We start from the raw sequence: 23,826 nt of genomic DNA, 5'->3' as shown, positions 1-23,826 counted from the left end.
TTGGCTGGAATAACTTTCTGGTTTCATTTTGCAGCAAACAGGATGAGAAAAGTAATACACACTTTGGCAAAAGCACTCTCAATTGAGCTCAAAAGCAAAATCCTTGTTACAGCTGCTCATATGTGTACAGTTACCCATACTCAGGGACTTTATTCAGTCTCCACAAATTAATAGCTGGACATAAGTAACCTAAGTTAGGGAGCAATACTGAAGCAAGTAATAGAAAGATGTAAGAACATATTCTGAAATATTGCCTCTCCCAAATATGCTGCTACATGAATCCAGAGCCTGTATTTCAATATGATGCACTAAATCCCTACAACTCACAAAACATATATTGAACTTCATATTCTATAAGAGGTGTCCCTGATTTAAAAGGAGCTATTTACATGCTTAAGCTTAAGCTTGTGCATAAGATTCTGAAGCACAAGTTTCTGAAGCACAAGTTTCTGCGAAAATACTGAATAGGAAGAAACAGTAAAAACTGAGCATTCTTCAGGGTTTGGACATGTTAAAAATAATTTTCAATGCTATCCCAAACTGCTTATTATACAGGTAACACTTAAAACATTACTATACCTGCCAATATTTTATGGAGCAGATCCAAGCACCTCTCTAAACAAATACATAAGTAGAATGATATTTGCAAATATATTTTATTTCAAGCACTGTAGAGTCTGTAGACCATGTGATTTTGAAGAAATAAAACCTTTAATTTTCCTTATCTATATCATTTTTACCACAGTGAGTACCAATACCAAAAACATTAATGCAACTTAAATCTAATTAGAATGATTTAGAGGTGACTGAAATGATACTTAGCCTTCATGCTAGCAAAATTCATATCATGAATTCCACCATATGGTGTGTAGAAAAGAAGATATTGAAAAAAAAACGCTGTCCTAAACCAGCTTACGTTTTCAAAAGAACTGTGAAATGGTGTCAATTACTTTTTGATTCATTTCACTTCTGGTGTTAGTCTAAAATACGCTGTCAAGTTCATACGCCCTCCATCTCTGTACATATTGATTACCTGTGTTCCATCAGGACCAATTTTATCCAAAGCTCCAACAGTGCTATAGAGAAAGCTAATTATTTTATTGAAATTGTCATCTCCAATACTCCATGACCCATCCACCAGGAATGCCAGGTCAGCTTTGGCTGCTTTGCACACTGAGAAAGAGAAGCAAGTATTTTGGAATTAGAGCAATGCCTCAGCTCCTCATGAAATCTCATAAATCACTTAAGAAAATGCAACTGTCATGAAAAGCCCTTGTTTAATGTTAGTTTAGAATGCTTTAGCAAACAGACTTGCTGGCATTGACTTCAGTGCAGGTGTAGAACCAGCTGAGCTCTGCAAGGGGTGCACGCTCTGCACTGACAGATCCTATCACAAATTACGCGTCAAGGCTATAACAATTCTCTAAAATCTCACTAAACCTTTTTATTATTATTTAGGTTGTTAAGTCAAGTCACACGTGAACTTACACAATCCCAGACTCCTAGCATCACATAGTAAGGAAGACAAGAGAATCTCGGTTGTGGAGGTTCCCAGTGGGAAACTGTCCATTCAAAAAGTTACCATAAGCTCTGTCGTGCCCAGTGCTCACCCCTTTAACTGTACTTCTTAGAGCAACACAGGTTTCCCCCATCTCATCTTATTCCAGCATGTTCTTGTGCAAAACGGCCAGCAGAGCTGTACATCTGCTCACACAGGCTGCTCACTCTTTCATGGGAACTGGGAACCTTCAACACCCTACAGAATCCAAGTCTATTGCTTGGGGTCAGAAGTAAACAGCCTCAAAGCAAAGCGATGTTTTTCCACGTATTTCATCTTGAAGAAAAATGTTCACCTAAATCCAGAGAATGGGACAGGAAGATACATACCTGTATTTCTTGTTTTCTGTTGATTACTCCTTGGATTTTAAAAAAGTCTGCTGCTATGCAGTTCTAAAGCAAACACACAAGGTCTTTTTTTCTGTACGTACAAAATAAATTCTCAATAGGTCAGTTTTCCCCACTGACTTCAGGCTGAAGGATTTGATCCTCAGTCTCCAACAATAATGCTCCCCTCACAGAAATACTTATGAGACTCTGTACAAAATACTACATGTTCAAATGATGAACAGAAGGAAGTCTACATTTAAAGAGAAAAGAGACTAAATGTGGCCAACGCTCTTCTCATTACCTAAAGTAGACATATTTTTTAAAAATATGCTGCTTTAGAAGTTCAATCACTCTCAGATGCCTGCTTCAGGTGCAAAATGTGTATGGTTTAAGAGTTCTGAAAAAAGAAAATCTCACACTTATTAACCCTCCTTTCTGCAAATTTCAACAATACAATAATGGTGTCAGATTTTTAGCTCATTAAATTTAAGCCAGCTGCCTTAACAGTGTTGCTGTAGCAAATGCATTTTGAAATCTGATCTCCACAATTCTAAAATAGTGTCAGAAGCAGAAAAACACAGCTTCAACACCTTAAAATTATTATAAACCCACACAGGCAGCACTTACCCTCTTTCGCAGGAGGGATTGTAGGTGGCGGAGGTGGTGTTGAAGGTGTTGTTGGTGGTTGAGTCGGAAATGGTACTGAAGAATAAAAGGAAGGAATGTTTAAAAAATGCTTAAAAGCCCAATATATTTTATCTATACTAAACACTGCATTTTCTACTCATCTCCACATTTAAAATTCACTATCTGTAATCAATTAGTTATGTAATTGGAGAGAAAAGTATGTGAGCTTGTGCATGTGACATTCTCCTGTACTGATCACTTGAAAAAGGACAATACTATTACAGAGCAATCAATGGCTGCATTTCAGTACGAGTGATACAATGATACAACTGAACCACTACTGGAACTGCCCCTTTTTGGGTTTCCCTATTCTTGACCTAAGATCCATAATTCATTTTGTAAAAGGTTAGCTTCAGTTTCCTTTCTGACCACAACCAACCAGTCCTTAGTCTCTACCACCCAAAATACAAAGACACAGCGCAAAAGCAAACCAGTGCCCACATTCCGAGCAGATCACAGCCTGCCCTGATCAAGATTCCCCTAAATTCTGTGGGAGAACTTATTATGCTTCCAGCTAGAAATGCATTTCTGACCACAACTCGACAGGACCATGACTTTGTTGCCTGCAGCAACTTCTACTAAGGTTACAATATGGAGTATCTGAAAATTGTCTCATCCTTCCCCTGAAAATAAGCTTTAGAATGACAGTCTCCCAGAAACCTAGCTGAATACATGATAATTGATTGACAGCTTTGCTGAATGCAAGAGCTCTGTTTAATGCCTTTCAATATAGTCTTGGTTGAATTCTGAGAGATAACATGCACAGACATTGACTTGCACAACTGTATATGAGGAAAAGCTTCTGCTTTCATTCAAGGACATTTTCTCCAATTCTTTTCAATGCAATTCACATAAGAAGCCACAGATGACAAAACATCATTCCTTCAAGTAAGACTATACTTGCTATTTGCTATAATATCTAAGTTACATTTATAAACAATGGATAGAGTTAGATACAACAACTTCGGGAAAGGCACCTATCTTTGGGAAAGACTAGTGCCAACAGGATTCACGACAAGCCTCATACCCACATCCGAGCTGACTCCCACTGCAACTGATGTGGGTCTTCACGCTGGTTTCAACAAGAGAAAAGGCCAAGACTGAAATACCTGCAAGAAACTAAGACCTGGGACCTCCATGGCCACTGACAGAGCAGGACCAGACACATTTAGAAAGGGTCACCTCTGCAGTAAGGGGACTTGAAAGGCTGCTCTTTGAGCACCAGAGACATACAGGTCACCCTGAAGAGTGTCGTCTTCTGAGGTGACACAATCACTTGTCTGCATCATAAACCATCTTTCTCAAATGGATATGTAGGCCAAGGTGTGTTCTTCCTTATGCCTCTTAACTCCCTAAACTGCAGAGCACACAAAATCTGTTCCTCTAAAGAGCAGGAGAAGCTCGGCTTGTTCCTCTCTGCTCTGAGAAGGCGCCCTGGACAACTGAGAAGCAGAGTCATGCACCTGTGCAAGTTCTTCCTGTGTGAAACCATAAGTGTGGGAGTGTTGACCTAAAGAGGAAAATTATAAACATTGTCTACTCTGAAAGAAGGGTAAGAGTATTGTGGTGTACAGTAATGTAGTATGAGAAGTGTATCACTGAGATTGAAAATGAGCTCTAAGAAAGAAAGAGATTATTAAAACATTCACTTTTTTTCATCCTGTGTTTTGTTTTGCAGTATTTTGAGCAGGATCTTGCCTTCATAAACAGCTGTGAGGATTTTGGGGGGCTTGGGGTTTTTTTTGTGTGTGTTATTAAGAATAATAATAAAAAGGTTTGTTTGTTTATTTATTTAAAAATACATAAGTATTAATAGATTGGGTATCAAGGTCCCATTTAACTGTAAATTACTCAGACAGTGGTGAGATTTTACAATTTTACTAAATAGCAAGAGCTGCAGGATACAAAACTTTCTCTGTTTGTTTCATTTTACTGGATTTATTTTTTTCCCCAAAGCCATGTATTTTCAGAGTATCCCCTAGTAGGACTTTTTATGACGAAAGCTAAAACCATCCTCCCTGTTTCGTGCCCCTTAAGAAGTGCAATATAGTTGGTGAATGTGACTTCACAAGTGACACACAGCAGTGGTGTTAGAATCCTGCACCTCTGTGGAGGAGTCACAATGTAGTTCAAAAATTAAAAACTCAGCTAAAGGAAACTGCATAGGAACTGCACATCTGTGGGCAAAGGGCAAAACACAAGAAGCAATCAGGCATTATTATCACTGCTGGCTGAACTCTGATCTATTTTACTCACATGTTGTCTCCATGATGCTGACAGCAGGGCCCTCTATCTCCTGAAGCTGGGTATGAACACTGATTTTATATTCAGTTCCAGGCATCAGCTCAAAGAAACAATGTCTAGGCGTCCCTCCACCAAGATTTACTTCTCGCTTTTTCCCATCTGGAATTGTAAAAGAGACCATTAAAACATTTCTTTATTGTTTTCTTGAATAATGCAATTTAAGTCCGAAATAAAAAGGGGACGTGACAGCAGATGAAGGGCAAGCTGTTGACATGAATTAATAAATGACATGCTGCCTTATTTCTGGAAGTTCACCTCTGTGTAGAGGTCTCTGTAACATTTCATCCTTCCTATTAAGTAGGAGCTGAGGAATGTGTCAGACATCTGCAGGAAAAAAAGATGAATTTCACCCCATGCACTGAAGTTAATGAAAAACACTAACACTGTCATCAATGGGCTTTGGATGAGGTCCTAAATTATCAGAGTCTAATGAGGAATTCTTGCATTATGTAATTCTATGGCATCCTTTGTCCATGCCTCTGGTTCTCAAAGTCTGTAATGTGCTTACTAATTGCAAGAGAGACTAAACTAGATATTGTATTCCAGCTTCTGCTAGTAACCACTTAACAAGCTGGTTAAGGAACAGTATTTACAGTGTTCTAAAATTAATTCTGATAAATTCTGAATTGGAAAACATGTTGTCAATGGAAAAAGGCCAGGTACTGGAGATAGCATAAGGCATATTTTAATAATAAGAAAACCATCATCACAATTCATAATCTGTAGCAGAAAGAAGTGAAATATGAGCAACTGATCTCACACTCTACAGAGTATAAATGAAAAATGCCAAACGGTCATTCACTGCCAAGGAAAAAACACCTGATGCTTATCAGGAGGTGTTACATTAGTATTAAAAAAAAAAAAAAAATATTTGATCACTGCTTAAATGAGACACACACCTAATTTCACAATCAAAACTCTTCATGACAGATGTTAATAAGAATCAATTGTTCACACTTTTGCTCGTTCTGTTCACATTTAGGCTCTTTTGGCTCCGTTAAAACAATTCTGGAAGTTCTATATGATGAAAACAGAATGTTGGCTAGGTTCCAGATGAGAAGAAAATCTGTGCTGTCTTGTGCCAGCCAAGATCTGTTTTCTGAACAGCTTGTCTGTATTCTGGGACTTCAAATAAACAGTATTACAATCCGTTTACCATTCCACAGAAATATCTTTAATTTTGCAACCAAATTAGTATTCTTTTTCATGATATCTTTGATAGATCCCATTAAATGTTATTAACTGCACTCCTCTCAAGTTATTCAAGCTTCTAATTTGTCATAATTCAAAAGATCATTGATGTCTACAGGGGATAACAGTTAGTCTGCACAAATAGTGACTTCTTCATAACCTCTTCTGGCTACACCTGAGAATCATAGAGATGGAAGAGGCTGCAATTCACCTTCTACACGGTGCTAAAAGCATCAAGACACCATATGTTGCCACATAAAAATATCTTATGTTTATCCAGATGAGTAACATTACTATGAGCTATAATTAACGATCAACAGAATGAGAACAGGCAAAACTGGACTCTGTGAGCACAATCTGGATTCAATCAGAGTTTTCCCTACCCTTCTACCTGCCTCTCGTGTCCATCCTAGTCCTACAGAGCTATCACTGATGGTTTATTTACAATCCTAGATGTGTTCAGTTCATCCTTAATTCACCTTCTGTCCCTCACACCAGTGAAAAGCTCAGGTAATCACTTATCTTCTGCTGACAGACAAGACTCCCCCCAATAAAAAGGACAAGTTATCAACATCTGTTTGATATAAAAGGACAGCGATGCTACTTTCTACTCCTGAAACTTTCCATGTGAACACAACTCTCTTCCATCCATCATTTCCAGTATTTCAGGAGCCAGGCTACAGGTCCAACTGCATACAATTACTTAACTTATGCAATTCAATTCTCTAGGTTAGGCTGTAGGTGCATATTGAATGATGCAACTTACCCACAAGGGATTCTATAACGACCCTGTATGCAGTAGCATGTCTGTGAAGCTGCCACTGAGCGCAGAGGCTAGTCATGCGGACTTGATAGGAATCCAAATTTGTCACACCCAGGTCCACTGAAAATTAAATACCCAAAAATCAAATTTACACGTCTAGTAAAACATACAAGAAAAAATTACAAATGAACTGTAGTGAAACACTTATGCCAATTTATTTTTAAGAAATAATTTCAAAAACTGCTTTAAAAAAAAAGTCAATAAAATCCAAAACAGGAAAGGAAAAAAAAAAGTGAATCCTTTGACCAAAAGTTAGGAACTTAAGTCAATTCAGTTAAGACTAAATAATGAACACTGCTAAAAACTCAGTTACTACAAACAAGTATAAAAATATCATTATAAGAGCAATACTTCTGTCAAAATCTAATTTAAAATGAAGCTGTAGATATATAAAGACTAAATCTTATTATATATACGGAGCTAGACCAAAAAAGGCTAAATCTACTTTCCATTAAGGAGATTTATATCTACTACTAGGTAAATACATTTGGCTGATAAATAAAAACATCTGCTTTATGATCCCTGTCCTGCTAACACGCAGCAGATTATTTTAAAGCCTGATAAAAACAAGAGAGTTTCATTTCAGGAAAAAGAAACCCTGCACACAACTGAGAAAGTCTTCCACGTGAAAATTTATACAGAGAGCTGCACAAAGCCATAGTTATAACAAAAAACAGTCTGTAGTGATCTGAACAGCATGAAATCGTTCTTACAGGTTTTGGCTACGCCTGTTAGGGCATCACTGAAGCCTGTTGAGTATGAGGCAAATACTTTAACACTGTACTCCGTTCCGCTGAAGAGATTTAGAATGAGAATGGTATTAATATCATCCCCTACAAAGGTCTCCAACGCAGGCCCAGGAACTGGAAAAGAAAAAAAAGCAAATAGTTTGCTCATCCATTGAATTAGGAGGTAGTTAAAACAAATCTTAAGACCCATTCAAAATTATATGAGCTTCTAAAGTTACTGCTGGTTTTTTTTTTGTTTTGTTTTTTTTTTTTTGTTTTTGTTTTTTTTTATACCAAACAGCAAAACAAAGACACTCTGCTCAGTCCTTGCATGGACAGAGGCCACGATACACTTAGGAAATTCAGCAGTGGGATTCATTAGGGCAGGGCTAGACACTGGCATCTGTTAAGACCCTTTTGTTCTGCTTCGGTGACTTACTACTGCCCTAAATAGGCAGCCAAAGATCTCCTCAGCTTGACGGTGTGCCAGGACCAACAAGGGGGACAGCAGATGCCAGCCAGCAAAACAGTCCCTACAGGGTTCTTATACAATAGCATCATTTAACACGGTGTAAAAATGATAAGGAAAATAGAAAAGAATAATACTTTCCCAATTCAGAACTGCAAACAGCTCCTTTGTCACCTCTCTTAGCTGTTCTGGATATATTCCAGAAACCAGGCAATAGTGTTGTCTTTGGACAGTATTTTAGCCCCTTAATGGTCACATGTTTGTGTTTTGTGCTCAATAGAGGACCGCGATTTTCTAAAAAAATTCAAAGGAGGATGTGTGCCTTGTCTAGCTGAAATGTGCAGGTGAGCAAGGGATGCAACACAAACAAAATGGACAACAAATAAAATGGCAAGTTTTTGGGGGAGATGCAGGGTGGGAGAAAAAGTCAAGGAAACTAAAGCTTTGTTTGCATTGTAAGCGGAAGAAAGCTGAAGGAAAGGAGAACTCAGAAGAGAGGTAAAGAGCAAAGGTAGTCTCTGAAATAAATAGAAAGAGTAATGGTAAAACGACATAAAAGGACAGACTGAAAGAGTTGGGTTTGATCAGCCTTAAGATGGGAAGTCTGAGCGGGAATCTTACTGCTGCCTACACCTACGTAATGGGAGGGGGTAGAGAAGACAGAGAGAGAATCTCTTCTGAGGCAAACAGGAAGATGGTAAGAGAAAACAAAATTTGCAACATGGGAAATTTTGATTAGTTATTAGGAAAAACAATTTCACAGTGAGTGTAGCAAAAAACGTCAACAGATGCCTAGGGAGGTTTTGAAATCTCCATCCTTGTAGATATTACAAACATGACTGGACAAGGTCCAGAGAATCCTGTTCTAAGCTGGCCTTGTTTTGATCAGGGAGTTGAACCAGATGATCTCTAGAGATCCCCTTCAACCTGTATCATTCTGTGATTGTGAAACTCTCATTTCAAAACCCGAGACACCCAAATAACAGCACTTTCAAGGCTGTAACTGCAGTTGTAAGATTTAAGTACCAAATTCAGCAAAAGATGATGTCAAGAACATTGTACAGTCAAAACCAAATGACCAAAAAATTCAGTATAAAAACTCACTGTTGATAGGTTTGTAGACAATTCTGTAACCCATTGTTGGTGACGGTGGGGCGTCCCAACTGATACGTAATCTGTTGTACCATTCATCTGAGACACGCAGATTTCTAGGAGCAGACAAGGGTACTGAAAAGAAACCAAACTGAGCTCTTACAAGTTTATCTCACACAAGCACAGACATAAAACTCAACACATGCACGTGAAAATAGTGAGATAGCCAGTACTCTCACATTTACAGTTAAAAATACCACAATGAAAGTCTTCAATCAAATTCTTCCTTGGTATCAACACTACTGGATTAATATTGATATATTTAAGAAAGTTATACCAAGGATTAATTATGAACTTTGTTCAACAAACAATGAATTTTCCAATTAATTCCCAACTTTGTCCCTACATTAAAAAAAAAAAGTAAGATAATTCAAAGATAATTATCTTTTATTTACATAGTTTCTTTCAATCCAAGTGCACTGAAGTTTTTAATGTATAAATCATGCTCTTGTGAACACTTACTGCTTTCAAATGGAATCAAAGGAATGATTTACAAGTGATTTAAGTGTCTGCACAAATAGCACTTCAATTTAGGCAGAAATTATGTAAATTAGGAGAATAGTTCAATAAAATTATACTGTCATGACTAGCAGTGCACAATGAGATTATCTTTTCCCAATATACAATAGAGAAGGAACTTAAGCTACAGCTGAGTAATCTTTTGGTACTTGGTCAGAGCTCTAGAGATAATGCAATCACTTTTATAGAAAGTTCAGCAGCATTTCTAATTTCTACTTTCTAATGACCTTTAGAAAGTAATGATCTCACACAAAAGAAAATGTAACAGTACAATGGTTGATTTGATACTATTCCAGCAGGCATTGTTTACTTTATTTTCTGCATTAGTTGGCTTGGCCTTGGTAGGCTAACTATCAAGGACTTACCGGCTTTATTACTCAACAAGTTTCTGCAAACTCACAGTATTTGAATATAAAATATAATTTATCAATTTAGAAGCAACCCATTGTTCATAAATCAATGAACTGATCTTAATATAAAGCTTGAGTCATATAAGTCATGCAAAATAAGCCCTCATTTATACTGAAATATATTACTACAGTCAAGGAAAAAGGCCAAAAGGGTGAGCCTCTCTTCATTCATATCCCAGCCAAAGACAAGCAGAAAGTTTGTATGATACTTACAAGTTTTGCCAGGAGCGGAGACGCTGACTCCCTCCCCATCAGAATAGATGGGAGTGATGGTAACTTTGTATTCTGTGTCAGACAGCAGAGGCTGAAGCAGAAGAGTGTTTTGTCTCCCAGGCACCATGACCTGGATGGTCAGAAAAACAGAAACCATCGAGCCTAATGACTAGGGCCAAAGCCTTTTTATATCCTACATGATCACTGATACCACATCCCACTGGTATTGCTGTATAGCTTCCATTTTTAGATATTTCTGATACTCAATGGTAAAATAATAAAAATATCCACCCTTTTAACAGATCTTCTAGTTATACCTGACTAAAATAAAAAGGAGAATGCGCCTATAGAATAACACAGCTTTATATTAAACCAGTGAGCCACTACAGCTCCATTGTGCTAGTTCAGCTAGGATAGAGTTCACTTTCACAGGGAGCTGTGAGGGGATGTAGCCAGGACAGCTGACCCAAACTAGCCAAAAGGGTGTTTGATACCATATGACATCACGCTCGGTATAAAACTGGGGGAAGCTGGCTGGGGGAGGAACTCGCTGCTTGGGGAATCGCTGCTGTCTGGGATTTTGTCTTCGTGGACTGGTGGTGAAGTGCAATGTTGTTTGAGTGCAAAGTGTGGTCCAGTGTTTGCGACCGCTGCTCTGAGGATCACTGCTCAGCACCAGGCTGGGCATTGGTCTTCTGGGTTGGTGAGTGATTGCATTGTGTATTCCTTGCCTTGTATATTCTCTCATTGTTATTGCTTTTGTTGTTCACCTGTTCCTTTGCTGTTCTGTTAAACTGGTTTTATATGTTTCCCAGTTCTCCTCCCCATTTCCCTGGGGAGTGGGGAGAGGGGTGAGTGAGCAGTGCGTGGTCCTAGTGCTGGCTGGGGCTAAACTACGACATCTGTAAACTGCTGGTACTATATGGATGGTTAGTACAGACAAAATAAATCCTCTAATTGTATTTATTCTTGCTATGAATATGACTGTCCAAAGATATGCTCATTAATAAAGGTTGATTGTTAATGCTCTTTGGGGACAGAAAATCCTCCTTCTCTTTGGCGGAAGGAAAATGAATTCAGGAGATCAGGAAGCATGAACCGAGCAAGCAGGAATAAAACATGTTTGTCCCATCTGCATCTAGTCTGGGGACAAGGAAATGAAGGTGGCCATTTAGGAGAGGAAGTAGGAGTACATCCCACAAATAGCAGAGGGTCCCAAACTGCCATGAAACATGGAAGATCTGCAGCAGAAGTCCAACCAGGCAACCCGGTAGAAGTAGAGTAGTTGTAGAAATCCATCGAGGCAGTTTTGGGTGTGCTAGAGCAAACGTTTCAAACTGCTGAATTGAGCACTGCTTCTTGTAATGCAGTACGAGGTCTGCCCATCAGCAGCTATTTCTGAAATTCTTCAATAGATTAAGATATTTTAGCCAGAGCCCCAAAAACTAGTATCATAATAGTGGTGGTAGAGGTGCCCAAGTAAAGCCTTGAAATCTTTTAATTTGTCAGTAAAATTTTAATCTCAGAGAGCCTCCAAAGCCTGAATGGGAGCTACCTAGCACATGGAACGAACATGGTAAAAATGAGAAACTAATCCTATGTTTCCTGCACCAAACCTGTGCTATGAAGTAACATTGTTGGAAGCAACAGTCCCAAGATCCAATCTTGTATTTTGGACCCTCCCTGGCCTGTGTCTGTTGTGTGAAATGATCACCTGAGCCAGCAACCACACATATTTGGCAAGAAGTTGAGAGATCTATAAGCCTTTTAAGCTCAAGAGGAAAAAGCAGAAACTGAGCCTAAAGTATTTTGTTGTTTTAAAGAAGACTGATGCGTGTGCTGAGGGCAAAGTTTTCTGAAGCATATATTCAGAGAAGAAAGCTCTCACCAGTTTTAACACTCCAGGATACATTCTAATTTTGGCAAGTGACACACAGAAGGAAATTACACTAGCATACCCAGGTGTTAAGACTTGTCAAAAGTACTTCATTGATTAAAGCTGGACAAAACCATCTAAACAGTTGTGCATGAAAGATTTCCATGCTAAACTCTTCCATACATATACCCAAAACATACAAACTATGTTTCTGAAAAAAAGAACAACCAACTATTTTTTGGTTTTTTAGAAGAGGGGACACAAGCATTGAGAAGTCTCTTTTCCACATGTGCACATCGGAGACCTTCTACAGAACAATATAGTTTTCAGCAGTGAGAAACATTCTTGGCTTTAAGGAAGAAAAAAAGAAAATGTGATCCTTCCAGTATGTACAGCACACCCAAGAACATACATACAATTTAGGGCTTGACCCTTCTGTAGTGAAAAGTATCCTATTACATTTTCTGTTCCCTGACATTCAGCCAATTGCATGTGGGATTAAAAAACTTATTAATATTTTTATGGAAAGGGAGCCAAAAAACTTAAGCATCCGCCACAGAATTGTCACGCTATAGTATATATAAGCCCAAATTCCACAAAACTTTTTGGTTCTTCTTAAGAAATGTACTTAAACATATAAGCACTCCCCTAAAAATTGAATGTCTGTGTCTTTCCATTGACATCTGTGTTGCACCTCTCAGGTGCTTGAAGCCACATGATAAAACACATTCCTTCCATTTAAAATGTGCTTAATTTTAACTATAATCTTATGTCATTCCTTATTCAGTAAAGTATTTATGCACATGATTAATTTCAAAGATTAAACACATAGTCAATCCATTTGCTGAATTGTGACCAAAGGTAAGACTTGAGAGTGTACTTAAAATTAAATAATCTACAGAATTAGAGCCAAGATACCTACCTAATCTTACAATTTTATAATTTTCCCTAATGAGCTTTTGGGTCAACTCTAATAACCTTCTGATAGCCAGAATCTGAACGCCCTTCCTACAGTATTGATTTCCTTTTAAAATAATAGTCGTTGAATACTAAAACAGAACTACATTTATATCATGCAGATGAATATGATTGAGCTTCCCAAAGCTGAAACAGTAAATCTGGGATCTGAATTTCAGATACTTTGGGTTACTGTCAGAAAAACAGTACAATTTGTGCCACTATGCAAGTTTGCCACTGTATCATATACTGTACAATAATACAGTCAAGGAAATTCATAAAGCATGTTTCCACCCCAAAAGGAAACCACTATATTTAAAGTTCATTTTCAGATTATAGTTGAAAGAGATGGCTAAAAAGTAATTTTCTAGCACAGACTCATAAAAGACGAATGAAACCAAAATGAAAAAAGACTGATTCATATTTTTCTAGAAAAGAGATATTCAACTAACACCTTGTAATTTTTTTTATCCATATAGTCTGATATAGGGCTAAAAATGTCAGCTGCTAGACATAAAAGAATATCTCATATTTTTGATGTATCTGTTCTATGAACAGAAGTGAGTCGCATGACAGACATAGAAGGAGAGTGTTATGGGAATATTTTTGCATTCTGAGCTATTTACTAAGAAAATAACCTCGAACTATACAGTTTAATCTCTTAAAAGTATCTACATAGATCTATCTCAAAATTTCCCCAATTTTTCCTTTTTTCTTTTTTTTTTAAAGCCCATAATACTGAAATTATCTCAAAAATTGTGATATATTAAAATACAGCTAAGGCTTCCTCTTTTTATTATTCGCTCTATGCACAAAAGAGTACACATAGTACTCTCCATTCTTTCAAATATTTTCCAAAATATTGATCACCAGAAACTTTTTTTGTGTAAGACAATGTGGTAAGACATCATGTGGTATTAGAAAAATAACAAATATTCTTAAGCTCTTAGATAAAAAAGTCCTGTCCTTATTGTGACATGTTGAGGTTAATGAGCAATACGAAAACTCTGCATTTGAACTTCAATTACGTTGCTTTAGCATAAAATGAGACTTTTAGGGAGGGAACACAATTGCTGAAGGAAAAAAAAAATATTTAATGTTGTCCTGTACAAACATTTAGGAGTTTTTAAACTACAATCTCAGGGTAGAAAAAGGCCTAGGAGTAAAAAAATTCCAAAATAGAAAAAAAAAAATCCTCCAAATTTAGGTAAATTTTAAAAATACAGGAAAAAGAGGACAGGCGTCTAGTCTTTTAACTATGATTTCTTTAAACATCTGTGTGACCCGGCCTTGATCTTACATTTGACTGCTGTTGCCTGCAGTACAGCAGGTGCTATACAATTAAAACTTTGAAGTTCAGTCTCACAGTAAGACCAAATATGGATCTTTTATTAATTGCAATGTGACTGTCGTAAGGAGAGATCATGCCTTAGCAATTATTAAACAAACTTTTCAAGCTTATGAAGCCATTCGCAAAGCCCATACAGACCATTCTTACCGCTTCCTCAGCACGGTCACCTTTCGCAGTGAGGTAGGTCACTCTGAACTGCTGAACACTGTAATCTGAAATTTCCCACATCACTCTCAGACTTGAGGTTGTTTCATCATCTATAACAAGGTTTCTGATTCCTGTTCGAAAAACTAAAGCCGAAAGTAATTTAATTAGTATTTTTTCAAGTCTATTTTTTATATTTTAAATTGTGCTAATTATCACCAGGTAGCTGCAAGCTCTACGGAAGTCACGGTGGGTCTGCAGATCCACGGTGGGGCAAACCCATGGAATTCAGTCATACTTGGACTTAATAACATAAAAACTTTAACTATTTAATAAAATAATAGTTATCCTATACTGCCATTAACATATATTACCCCATTTGCTTTGGCTTATGGAGTTTTAGAGTAACCAAAACTCCACTGCAGAAGAGAATTACTCCAGAACTGTTGATCCTTAAAAGTCGGTTTTCTAATTCCAGAGAAAACAAACAGAACCCTCAAAAGTAAAAAAAATTCTGAAGAGTTTCCAAGCTCATATTTATAAAGGGAAAGACAGAGCTGATTTTTCCAAATTAGTCTCTGTATTCCTATGTAATATCACTGGTATCACTCAGAGTCCCTACGCTGGGTTAGAGGTTGGCTCCATCCACACACGGCACACGCAGGACGCTGGCCACAGGCCAAACGGTGGTGCAGGAGTGTGACTTTGTGGACCTTTCACCGGTGATGTCCCTTGCCTGGGGTCTGCACCTCCTCAAGTTCTGCCATGGCAGTGTGCTGAGCACATGGACCATCAGGAACCGGGGTTATCAGCTTCTTGGTAATATCACAGCTCTCTGGATCTGGGTGTGCTCGCCATTTGCTCTTTGCATTTAAACTGTTGATATTTATTCTATTTACCTGCTGTGGTGGGCTTAGATGTTACGGTACTGGCAGTAGTCACCGTGGTAGGTATTGTAGAAGTCCTTGCAGCTGAAAAACGATACTCAGCTCACTAACAATTCAACAAGACATGGAACTCACAGTATTTATCTTGTATTTCTAACTATGACAATGAAACTATGTGCTCACACCTACAAGTATCCCACACACTTCAGGCATTTCAGACACTACAAGGGAACTATTCATTTAGTTTTCTTTAGGCACATATATTTGCAAGATTAGCACTCAGATCCACAGATAAGACATAATTATAAACTGTACCACTAATTAAGAATGCATATAGTTTCCCATATTTCTGGCTGAACTATGCATAATAAATTCCACTTTGACCATTTGTTAAGGTTGTCAGATTAATTAAATTGAAAGTTTTTTAAGGGTGCTTCACTTCTGTCGAAGTAAAAAACAGAAAGTACACTTTGCAACACTGGGCAAGATGAGCATCATTTGGATGGGTAAGGGCTTCTTGTCTTAAAAGAAGGTTCAAGATTAAACTTGCTTACTTAACTAAGTCATTAACTGCAAAAAGAGACTGGATAGAGCAATCTACTGACATGCTGGCCACTGTTTTGATTATTAACTATCAAATAAACTGTACATGATTTTGAAATTTTATCTTTGTTACTTCCATGTTAATGTCACAGGATGCCTGTGTAAACTTCAACCACTATTTCAGCCAAGAATGAATTCACCTCTAGTGAGTACAAATTAAATAAATAAGAAAGAAAAGGGTATACTATAAATGCCAAACATCTTAAATGAAATTCTGGTTAATTATTTACTTTAAAACATTTATTTCTCCCTGAAATCTAATACATCTTCCCACAAGGAACCATGTTCAACGACTAAATATTGAAATGTAGGATGGAAGAATATCTACCCAGATTCAAAGGTTATTAATACCAGAGCTCAGACAGGGAACCAAACCATCATTTTGATTCAGTGCCACCTACCACATAATATTAAATGAGAAAAAAATACAATCAGTAAAGCCCTCATGCTAAACTACCAAATTTTTCAATATTATAGCTACCCAAAGATGGACCATATTTTAAATATAAGATATATGCATTAAATTTAAATCACTTAAACATCTCTAGAAATTACAATCAAGAGTTTGTCTTACATGTAGCTCCAAGAACAGCAACAGCTTCACTTTCACTGTCATCATCAAAAACTGCCAGCAAGGAAACTTCATATTCTGTGTCGGGCAACAAACCCTCAATAACATGACTGTCTGCATCTCCATTTATGACAACCTAAGTATTAATAACACAGCAAGATTAAAGAAAATCAGTTCTGCATTTGATTAATTTATGTGAATTGACAGAAAGAAAGGAAATGGATTCTCCTTTAAAATAAATTAAATTTACATTCAGATCTGCCCAAAGAATTTATTAGCTATGTTGAAATAAAAAGATTCCCAGAATACATCTGGAAAAAACACTGTTAAGAATACTTAAAATGTATTCGTTGTTTTGTGGCTGGCCTGATTACTCTAATATGTAGTCTTGTACTTTTGCTCAGAACTAATTAATTGCTAAAGCCGACCATGTGCGTTTCATTTGAAAATCACTAAAATTCAAAACATTCATCAATGAAAACAACATAACTTTCATTCGTATTTCTAATATTCAAGCACTCTTATGACAAATGTATTAGGCATCTCCACAGATTTACAAAATGCTGCTTCTACACCAGAATTATAATCCAGGTTACAGTTCCATACATCTGAATGTGACTTGAAAAATGTTTGCTGCAGACTTGGGGATTAGGGGAGATGTGCTGGCAAAAAGTTTGCTATATGGTGTGATGTTTTAAATAGTAATTTTCCTTATTTCTATCTATGACAGCAGCAGAAGATTCACATGTGCAATGTTAATAGTAAGCAGAAGGTCTCACTTCAGATTTTTGTGTATTTCATTTATTTTATTGCAAAAGATCAACAGACAAGCAGGAGTTGGAGCTAAAGGGACTGTAAACAGAATGTGAGAAACCTGAGCAGTAATTCTGACAAAACAGGCTGGCTGGTTTCAGGAATCATTTTTAGGTTATGCAGACAGATACTACAATGAAACAAACTTTCTCTAGGATAATACTGCAAGTTTTTAAAGGTGGCTGCTGTATACACAGAATCAAAGTAAGACTTACAATGGAAATCAAACAATAGATGTATGCTGCATAAAAATCTACTACAGCAGTTATCAGAAACAGTGAATCACACTTTATTATTTTAATTACCACAGGAGATTTCCTGAGTTGGTCCTAGCGAAGAGGGACTCATAAAACAATCACAGACCTTCTGAACTCAGATACAGAAAACAAAAGCAGAAAGAAATTAGTTTGGGCCATGTTTTCAACAACTATCAAAGAATGAATTAAGCACCCCACACTGCAGACTTTCTGACACAGATTTTTCTTGGGAAAATTTCAGGAACGAACTTGAGTGATTTTAGCTTATCTATACATAGTCAGATGTATATCTGTCTTACACATTACTACGGCATACTTTCTGAAACATAACCTCTGTCACCCTCCACTCCCTGCTAATTTATCTCACAGAGAAGACCACAAAAAAAAAAAAAAAAAAAAAAAAAAAAAAAAAAAAAAGAACACGAAATGCTGAACTTTCAATTGGAGAGGACAAATCATAGAAGCAGGAATAGTAACAAGCACATCAGTGTAACAGCATGCATTCTCTACTGTAACCTAGAAATAAAAGGTCGCTCTTATATTTATTCTGGCTCTTCAGCACTAACACCCCACTAAATGTCCCTCACCCACCAGCCGTGTGGGCGCAGTAAGCCGAGGTGTGTGTAATTGTCACCACCACCCCCTGACCCCACTGAGCTTATTGGCAAGTCGGGTCTTGGGAGAAAGGCAGAGGGAGCGCATGTCATTGCTCTGCATGACTGATCACTTAGCTGGGAAAGAAGCTTAAAGAGGCACCAGCCTGGAGGTATTGTGCTGTCCTAGGCCTGACCCCATTAGAGAGGTCACGCAAGGAGAACAAGAAAGCAGCTCGGGTATTTTTAATATTTCAGTGTACTAAACTATTAGGGCCTCCAGCAGTTCTTAAGGAATACAATGAACAAGTGGAACCTTAACAGTTTAAATCTTTCTTGACCATTTATTCCCACACTCAAAGAACACAGATATCATAAATCTCACTTGAAAAATGCACGTGGGTTAAAGGGATTCACTGACAGCCACTCTCTGGAACTTAAACAGAAACAAATCAGTTCACCTACTGCAGGAGAAAATGCTGGGGGCTGACCTGGGTTCACTCACTCATCTGCCAACTCCTTTTCCCTGCTCACTCCTGTAATTTCTTTCTTTCTTCAATGACTACCTCTTGCTGGGTGAAAGGGAGGAAAAAAATCAGGCTAAGCTAAATTTACAGAAAAAAATGCCACATAATCTAAGGTGGAATGACTGCTTTCTGCCCTAGCGGATGACAAAATGATGCATGAGACATAGGGCCAGGTGGGAAATGTCATCTTCCCCAGCAAGTTCTGTACCCAGAGAAAGAGTTTACGGATGTGGCCTCTCTTCACAGTGCTGATGCCAAGGGAATGAGGCGTTTGAGAGAGTCATTAAAGATTGAGGAGTACAAAAGAAGCCAAAAGAATGAGTAAAGAACGGGAAAGAGGAAACGAGACAGACTATAAAAAAATGAAAATTTGGGAAAGGGAGAGAAAGTCTTTGTTTTTTTCTACTTGGAAAAAGAGAACAAAACAGGAAAAGCTAAAGGGATGAAAAATCATTTAAAAAGTTAGACTGATGAAAATGGCACTATGGAGTAGACACACAAGCGGCCTAGAGCAAAAAATACAGCATGCGGGAGGAAAAGAAAAAAATCCTAAAGAGGAATAAAGCAACAATCTAATAAATTAACTAGATGTAAACTTTTCCCTTTGTAACACTACATAACTAAGGCTTCACAGGCAGTTTTACTGTGGCCAGGACATTAGACAAATGTGGAGCCTTAAGTGAGGACATCACTGCTCTGGCTCAGCTACCGTCATCTTCACAGCAAAATGAAGAATGTCAGCTTCTAAAACTGAAGTAGCAATTGGTGCATTATAGATGAGATTGATTATTCACAAAAAGTCTCTTCTTTCCTCACCTCTTCTCCAAAAGAAACTTCAATATTGGTTGCATTTCGGTTTAGAGAGCTGTGTTAGTGGGGCAGATTTTTCTGTAAGTCTATTAGCCATATTTAAGTGGCAAAAGTTACCGCATAGGTGTCCTCAGAATGGAATTCTCTCTTTTATTTCACACCCTAAGAAAGTGAAGGTAACTCACCTCTTCAGATTCGCCCCCATCCAAAGGAATCCATGCCAATCTGTAAAAGGCAATATCTGAGGAGGTGGGCTTCCAGCTGACCCTAAAACTATCTGTCGATGCTTCATCAATTTCCAAATGCTGGGGAGCTGGAACTCTTTCTGCAAAATATTATGCAAAATGAAAAGTCAGAGTAACTTGCAGTTTGTTACAAAGAGTATAACATGGTAGGAAGATAACAAAGGCAATACAGATTCTTTGCACACTTATTTGTATTTACAGAAGTGTTTTAGTAGTTGAGGGAGGAGAATATGCACAATACATGCTCTATCTACTCTTGACTGGACAAGCGTCCTTGTCCTCTGTCCACTGAAGGAGCTCCATGCAACCCTTGCTCCCTCTCCTTTGCTCAGACCTCTGTGCACCATGAAATTTTCTTTTCCTCTACCTCAAAGCAAAGTCCTAATCTCTGCCCTTTCCAGAGACTCTGTGTGCATTTCTGTTTGCAGTTTGCATGTTAGTATCAACCTCTTGTTCCACAGGTGTATGTTCTCCTCTTCCACCTCATGTTTCTTTTTCCTCCCTCAAAGTCCTTCTCTTCCCATTGTTATGTTGGAAAGCATTAAGAAGTGTCATCAGGCATTTGTTTAATGCAAAACTACAGTTACAGAAGCTATCACTGTGCTAACGGACAACAGGAGCCTCAAATGTCTTATATTTTCTCAGTCTGGTGTTCCAGTTTCTCTGTATGTATTTAAGGTTCTACCCTTTATTACCTATAAAGTTGACTGGTTAAAGGTATGATTCAAAACTTGTCACATTTCAGCTGAAGAGACAAGTGCCACCACACAGAATGATGCTTCAGAAAGCTGGAGAGACAAACACTTTGCTACCTAATTGCAATAAAAGATACTTCGATATGGCTGATTTTGGAAAGACTTAGGAAATTAACCTTATCCACACAAATGTTTTCATGATGTCAAGAGATTACTACCCTAAGTAAGGATGCAATTGGACCCATAATAAGGGAGTACAGAAGCCAAAAACTCAGATGAAAATAGCAGAAAGCGTTCCACAGATCTGAATTCACAACCAGAGACACTTGCTGTTATTCGTCTTACTTTCCAATAAAATAAGAGAGTATAAAAACTCTTCTTGGAAAGACTTCAGAAGTCTGGCAATACTCACTTGTGGTAAAGCTGCCAGTAAGTGGCTCAGATTGTCCTTCATCATACAGGGAGAAAATAGCAACAGTATACTCTGTAAGGGATGTCAGACTTGTTAGAGTATGGGTTGAAACACGACCAACTTCCACCTAGAGAAAGCATAATTTGCAGTTGATATTGGTCATAGACTTTACATTATCAGCGTCTGAAATTCTGCTGGGTTATACTGATACAGAAAAAGAATGTAACTCAATTAGTAGAGGAATTCTATGAAACTATGAACAAGTATTAATTCAGGGCCATAAAAGCTGACAAAAATCAATTAACGTAGACAAGCTAGAGAAAAGGAAAATTTTGTTTATTACAAACTAGGGAAAAGGAGAATTCAGCCTTAGTAAGCCTAACTCACTAACATATCAGCACTGCATGTTCAGGAACCCAGAAGGGGAAGGAACTTTTGGGGCTATTGAATCCAGTCCTTTATCATGGGTAATCATTGCCTAAACCATCATGTTTAACATTTGTCAAGAGAAAAGATAAGAGTTTCATCTGGTCTCTATCCAGGCTGCAGTTAACATGACTTTGCCAGGGATATAAAACTCAAAGCTGTAAAAACTAACAGCTTATCAATCCAACTATTCAGTGTCATGTTAGCTCAGCACCACAGGGGAAATGCTACCGATGCAAAGCAAACAAAGTGCCACCTGGTCTTTGAATGGACATAAAGGAAAAGTTAAGAGGTAGATGAAAACCTACTGGATGTTCACTTGCATTATAAAATACATCACTGCAAGCCTGAGATGTTCAAATACCATTGTGGTGAGTACAGCCAGATGTATCATCTATACTAAGGGTCATCAACAGGAAGAGGTCAAGTGATTTCTAATTTAAATTTTGAGAGACCTAGCAGAAAGAAAACACACAAAACATTGCATGGGGATGCTCTCTTCTAAACTCAGGGACAGTTTCTTCAGGTTTAATACAAATATGCCATCCTGTACAGATGAAAGGCCAGATATGTCCTAAAAGAAACATAATTACACGTAGCTAATATTAAAGACTTTTTTGGAGGGCAAAGTTATCCATGACAACTTACTTTATAAAGGATCTGGCCTGTTTTAGTAATTAAATCCATTTACTACAATTATTTTTTTAAAACTTTTTTTGTATTTTTTCAGATTTCTGTATTAATACCATTCCATCCTATTTTTCATGCTATCACAGAATTCATGCTGCTAAAAGCTATTATAAAGCACTTTTAGTAACAAGGCATGACTAAATATTGCGTAAGTAAATTATTAAATGCAAGAGTTTAAGTTAGAACATGTTAGTATTGCCTTATCAACCTGTTCAAGCCAAATCCTGTTTCTACAAAGTGAGTTTTCAGTATGTAATTAAAGCAATAAACGTTAAGAAAATGTGGTGAGGCCTTCAGATGGTCTTTTTGAATGAGCTTGGGTCCTTGACATATGATATATTGAAAGACTTGTTATCCAGACTGAATCAAGGATAAATATTTCCATACCACACATTTAGTCAAGCTCCTGTGCCTACAAACCACTGTTCACTTGAGTATTTTCCTTCAGTTTCTGTGCACCAGCAATGGCAGTGCTGGTATGCAAGAAGTTCAGAGCACTGTCCCCACACATCCGACCCACTCCAAATGTACACCTGATTCTAAGCAAACTCCTATTTGCACTAAGTTTCAGAATTCTTTAGGAAATCTTTTGTTACAGATTACAAGGTAGCTTTTGTTTATCAAAGGCACCCTTAATAATGACAGAAGTTTGGAGAGGTCCGAGATTGGTTAAGGAAAGGGAGGAGCTAATCATTTACCTCGTTGGTTTCTGTTCCATCTGTTTTAACATACATGATGCGATAGCCGTTTACATTTTTGGAAGCAGGATCCCATGTTAGCTTAGCACCACTGTGTCCAACATCAGAAAATTTCAAGTTTGCTGGCGGACTTAGAGGCACTTGAAAAGGAAAGAGATAAAGCCATGAAAATGATTCAAGGTTTTAGCTGTGAAATTTTTCACATCTTGAAAATAAACAGCCCATTTTCCATTCAAAAATTTACATCACCAATATTTACATTAAAAGACCTACATCAGTGGAGTTACACAAGTACTTAAAGGCAGGTAAAATGGCTCAGCTCTTTGCTGAAACAGAACTTTCAGTTTTGCTAAGTGTATCTCAAGTAATACTGAAAAAGAAAGAAATTATATTATTGTTTTTAGCATTTATTATAGCAAGATCTAACCTATGCAATACTTGCAACAAATTTGTGTAAATTGTTTTACTTCAACTAGATCTTTATCCTATATGCATTTGTTTTCCACGAGCATCCCAGCAAAAATATTTCATGACAGTAGTATTTTGACAAAAAAAAACTTTCTGCATCAGGTAAGTCCTTGACATAAAGGTTTGTCCAAAAGCATAACTAGCTGAGAAGATCTCCAAATATGGTATCTTTTTTACCTCTGCTTAACCTTTCCTCTTTTATTACACAAAGAAGCTGTTTCCTAACAGCAACTCCAGTTAAAGCTGTATTTATATACCATATATGCCTTGACTGTCATGAGCTGAAGGAAAATGAGATTAGATTCCATCCACTTTTGTCACATCACAGAAAGCAATTTGTGCTTCTGTTACTCTCAGTAGTAGGTTCTGGTTTAGCCCAACATCTGCTAATTTCCTCTGAATCGTGAAACCTTTCTCTAT

At 37.5% G+C, this 23,826-nt stretch overlaps 1 protein-coding gene across 5 annotated transcripts in view; it reads right to left on the bottom strand.

The window, feature by feature from the left end:
- Positions 1-23,826, bottom strand: part of COL14A1 (collagen type XIV alpha 1 chain) — a 125,295-nt gene that overhangs the window by 48,455 nt on the left and 53,014 nt on the right. For 4 of the 5 annotated variants that reach the window (XM_065627402.1, XM_065627403.1, XM_065627404.1 and 1 more), the window contains exons 14-26: positions 22,939-23,078; positions 21,125-21,251; positions 19,958-20,097; positions 16,776-16,908; positions 15,611-15,682; positions 14,715-14,857; positions 10,384-10,513; positions 9,194-9,316; positions 7,606-7,755; positions 6,836-6,952; positions 4,831-4,977; positions 2,515-2,589; positions 1,034-1,173 (exon numbers count right to left, since the gene is read on the bottom strand). In XM_065627402.1, coding sequence (XP_065483474.1) covers positions 1,034-1,173; positions 2,515-2,589; positions 4,831-4,977; positions 6,836-6,952; positions 7,606-7,755; positions 9,194-9,316; positions 10,384-10,513; positions 14,715-14,857; positions 15,611-15,682; positions 16,776-16,908; positions 19,958-20,097; positions 21,125-21,251; positions 22,939-23,078 — 1,637 coding nt within the window. Of the gene's footprint in view, positions 1-1,033; positions 1,174-2,514; positions 2,590-4,830; positions 4,978-6,835; positions 6,953-7,605; positions 7,756-9,193; positions 9,317-10,383; positions 10,514-14,714; positions 14,858-15,610; positions 15,683-16,775; positions 16,909-19,957; positions 20,098-21,124; positions 21,252-22,938; positions 23,079-23,826 lie in introns of those variants that run through there. The other variant, XM_065627406.1, reaches the window with a different exon arrangement.

This window comes from Caloenas nicobarica, chromosome 2 (genome assembly GCF_036013445.1).
Source record: "Caloenas nicobarica isolate bCalNic1 chromosome 2, bCalNic1.hap1, whole genome shotgun sequence".
Classification (NCBI taxonomy): domain Eukaryota; kingdom Metazoa; phylum Chordata; class Aves; order Columbiformes; family Columbidae; genus Caloenas; species Caloenas nicobarica.
The sequence above is the reverse complement of the archived record's forward strand: the minus strand, read 5'-3'. Positions and strand labels throughout refer to the sequence as shown.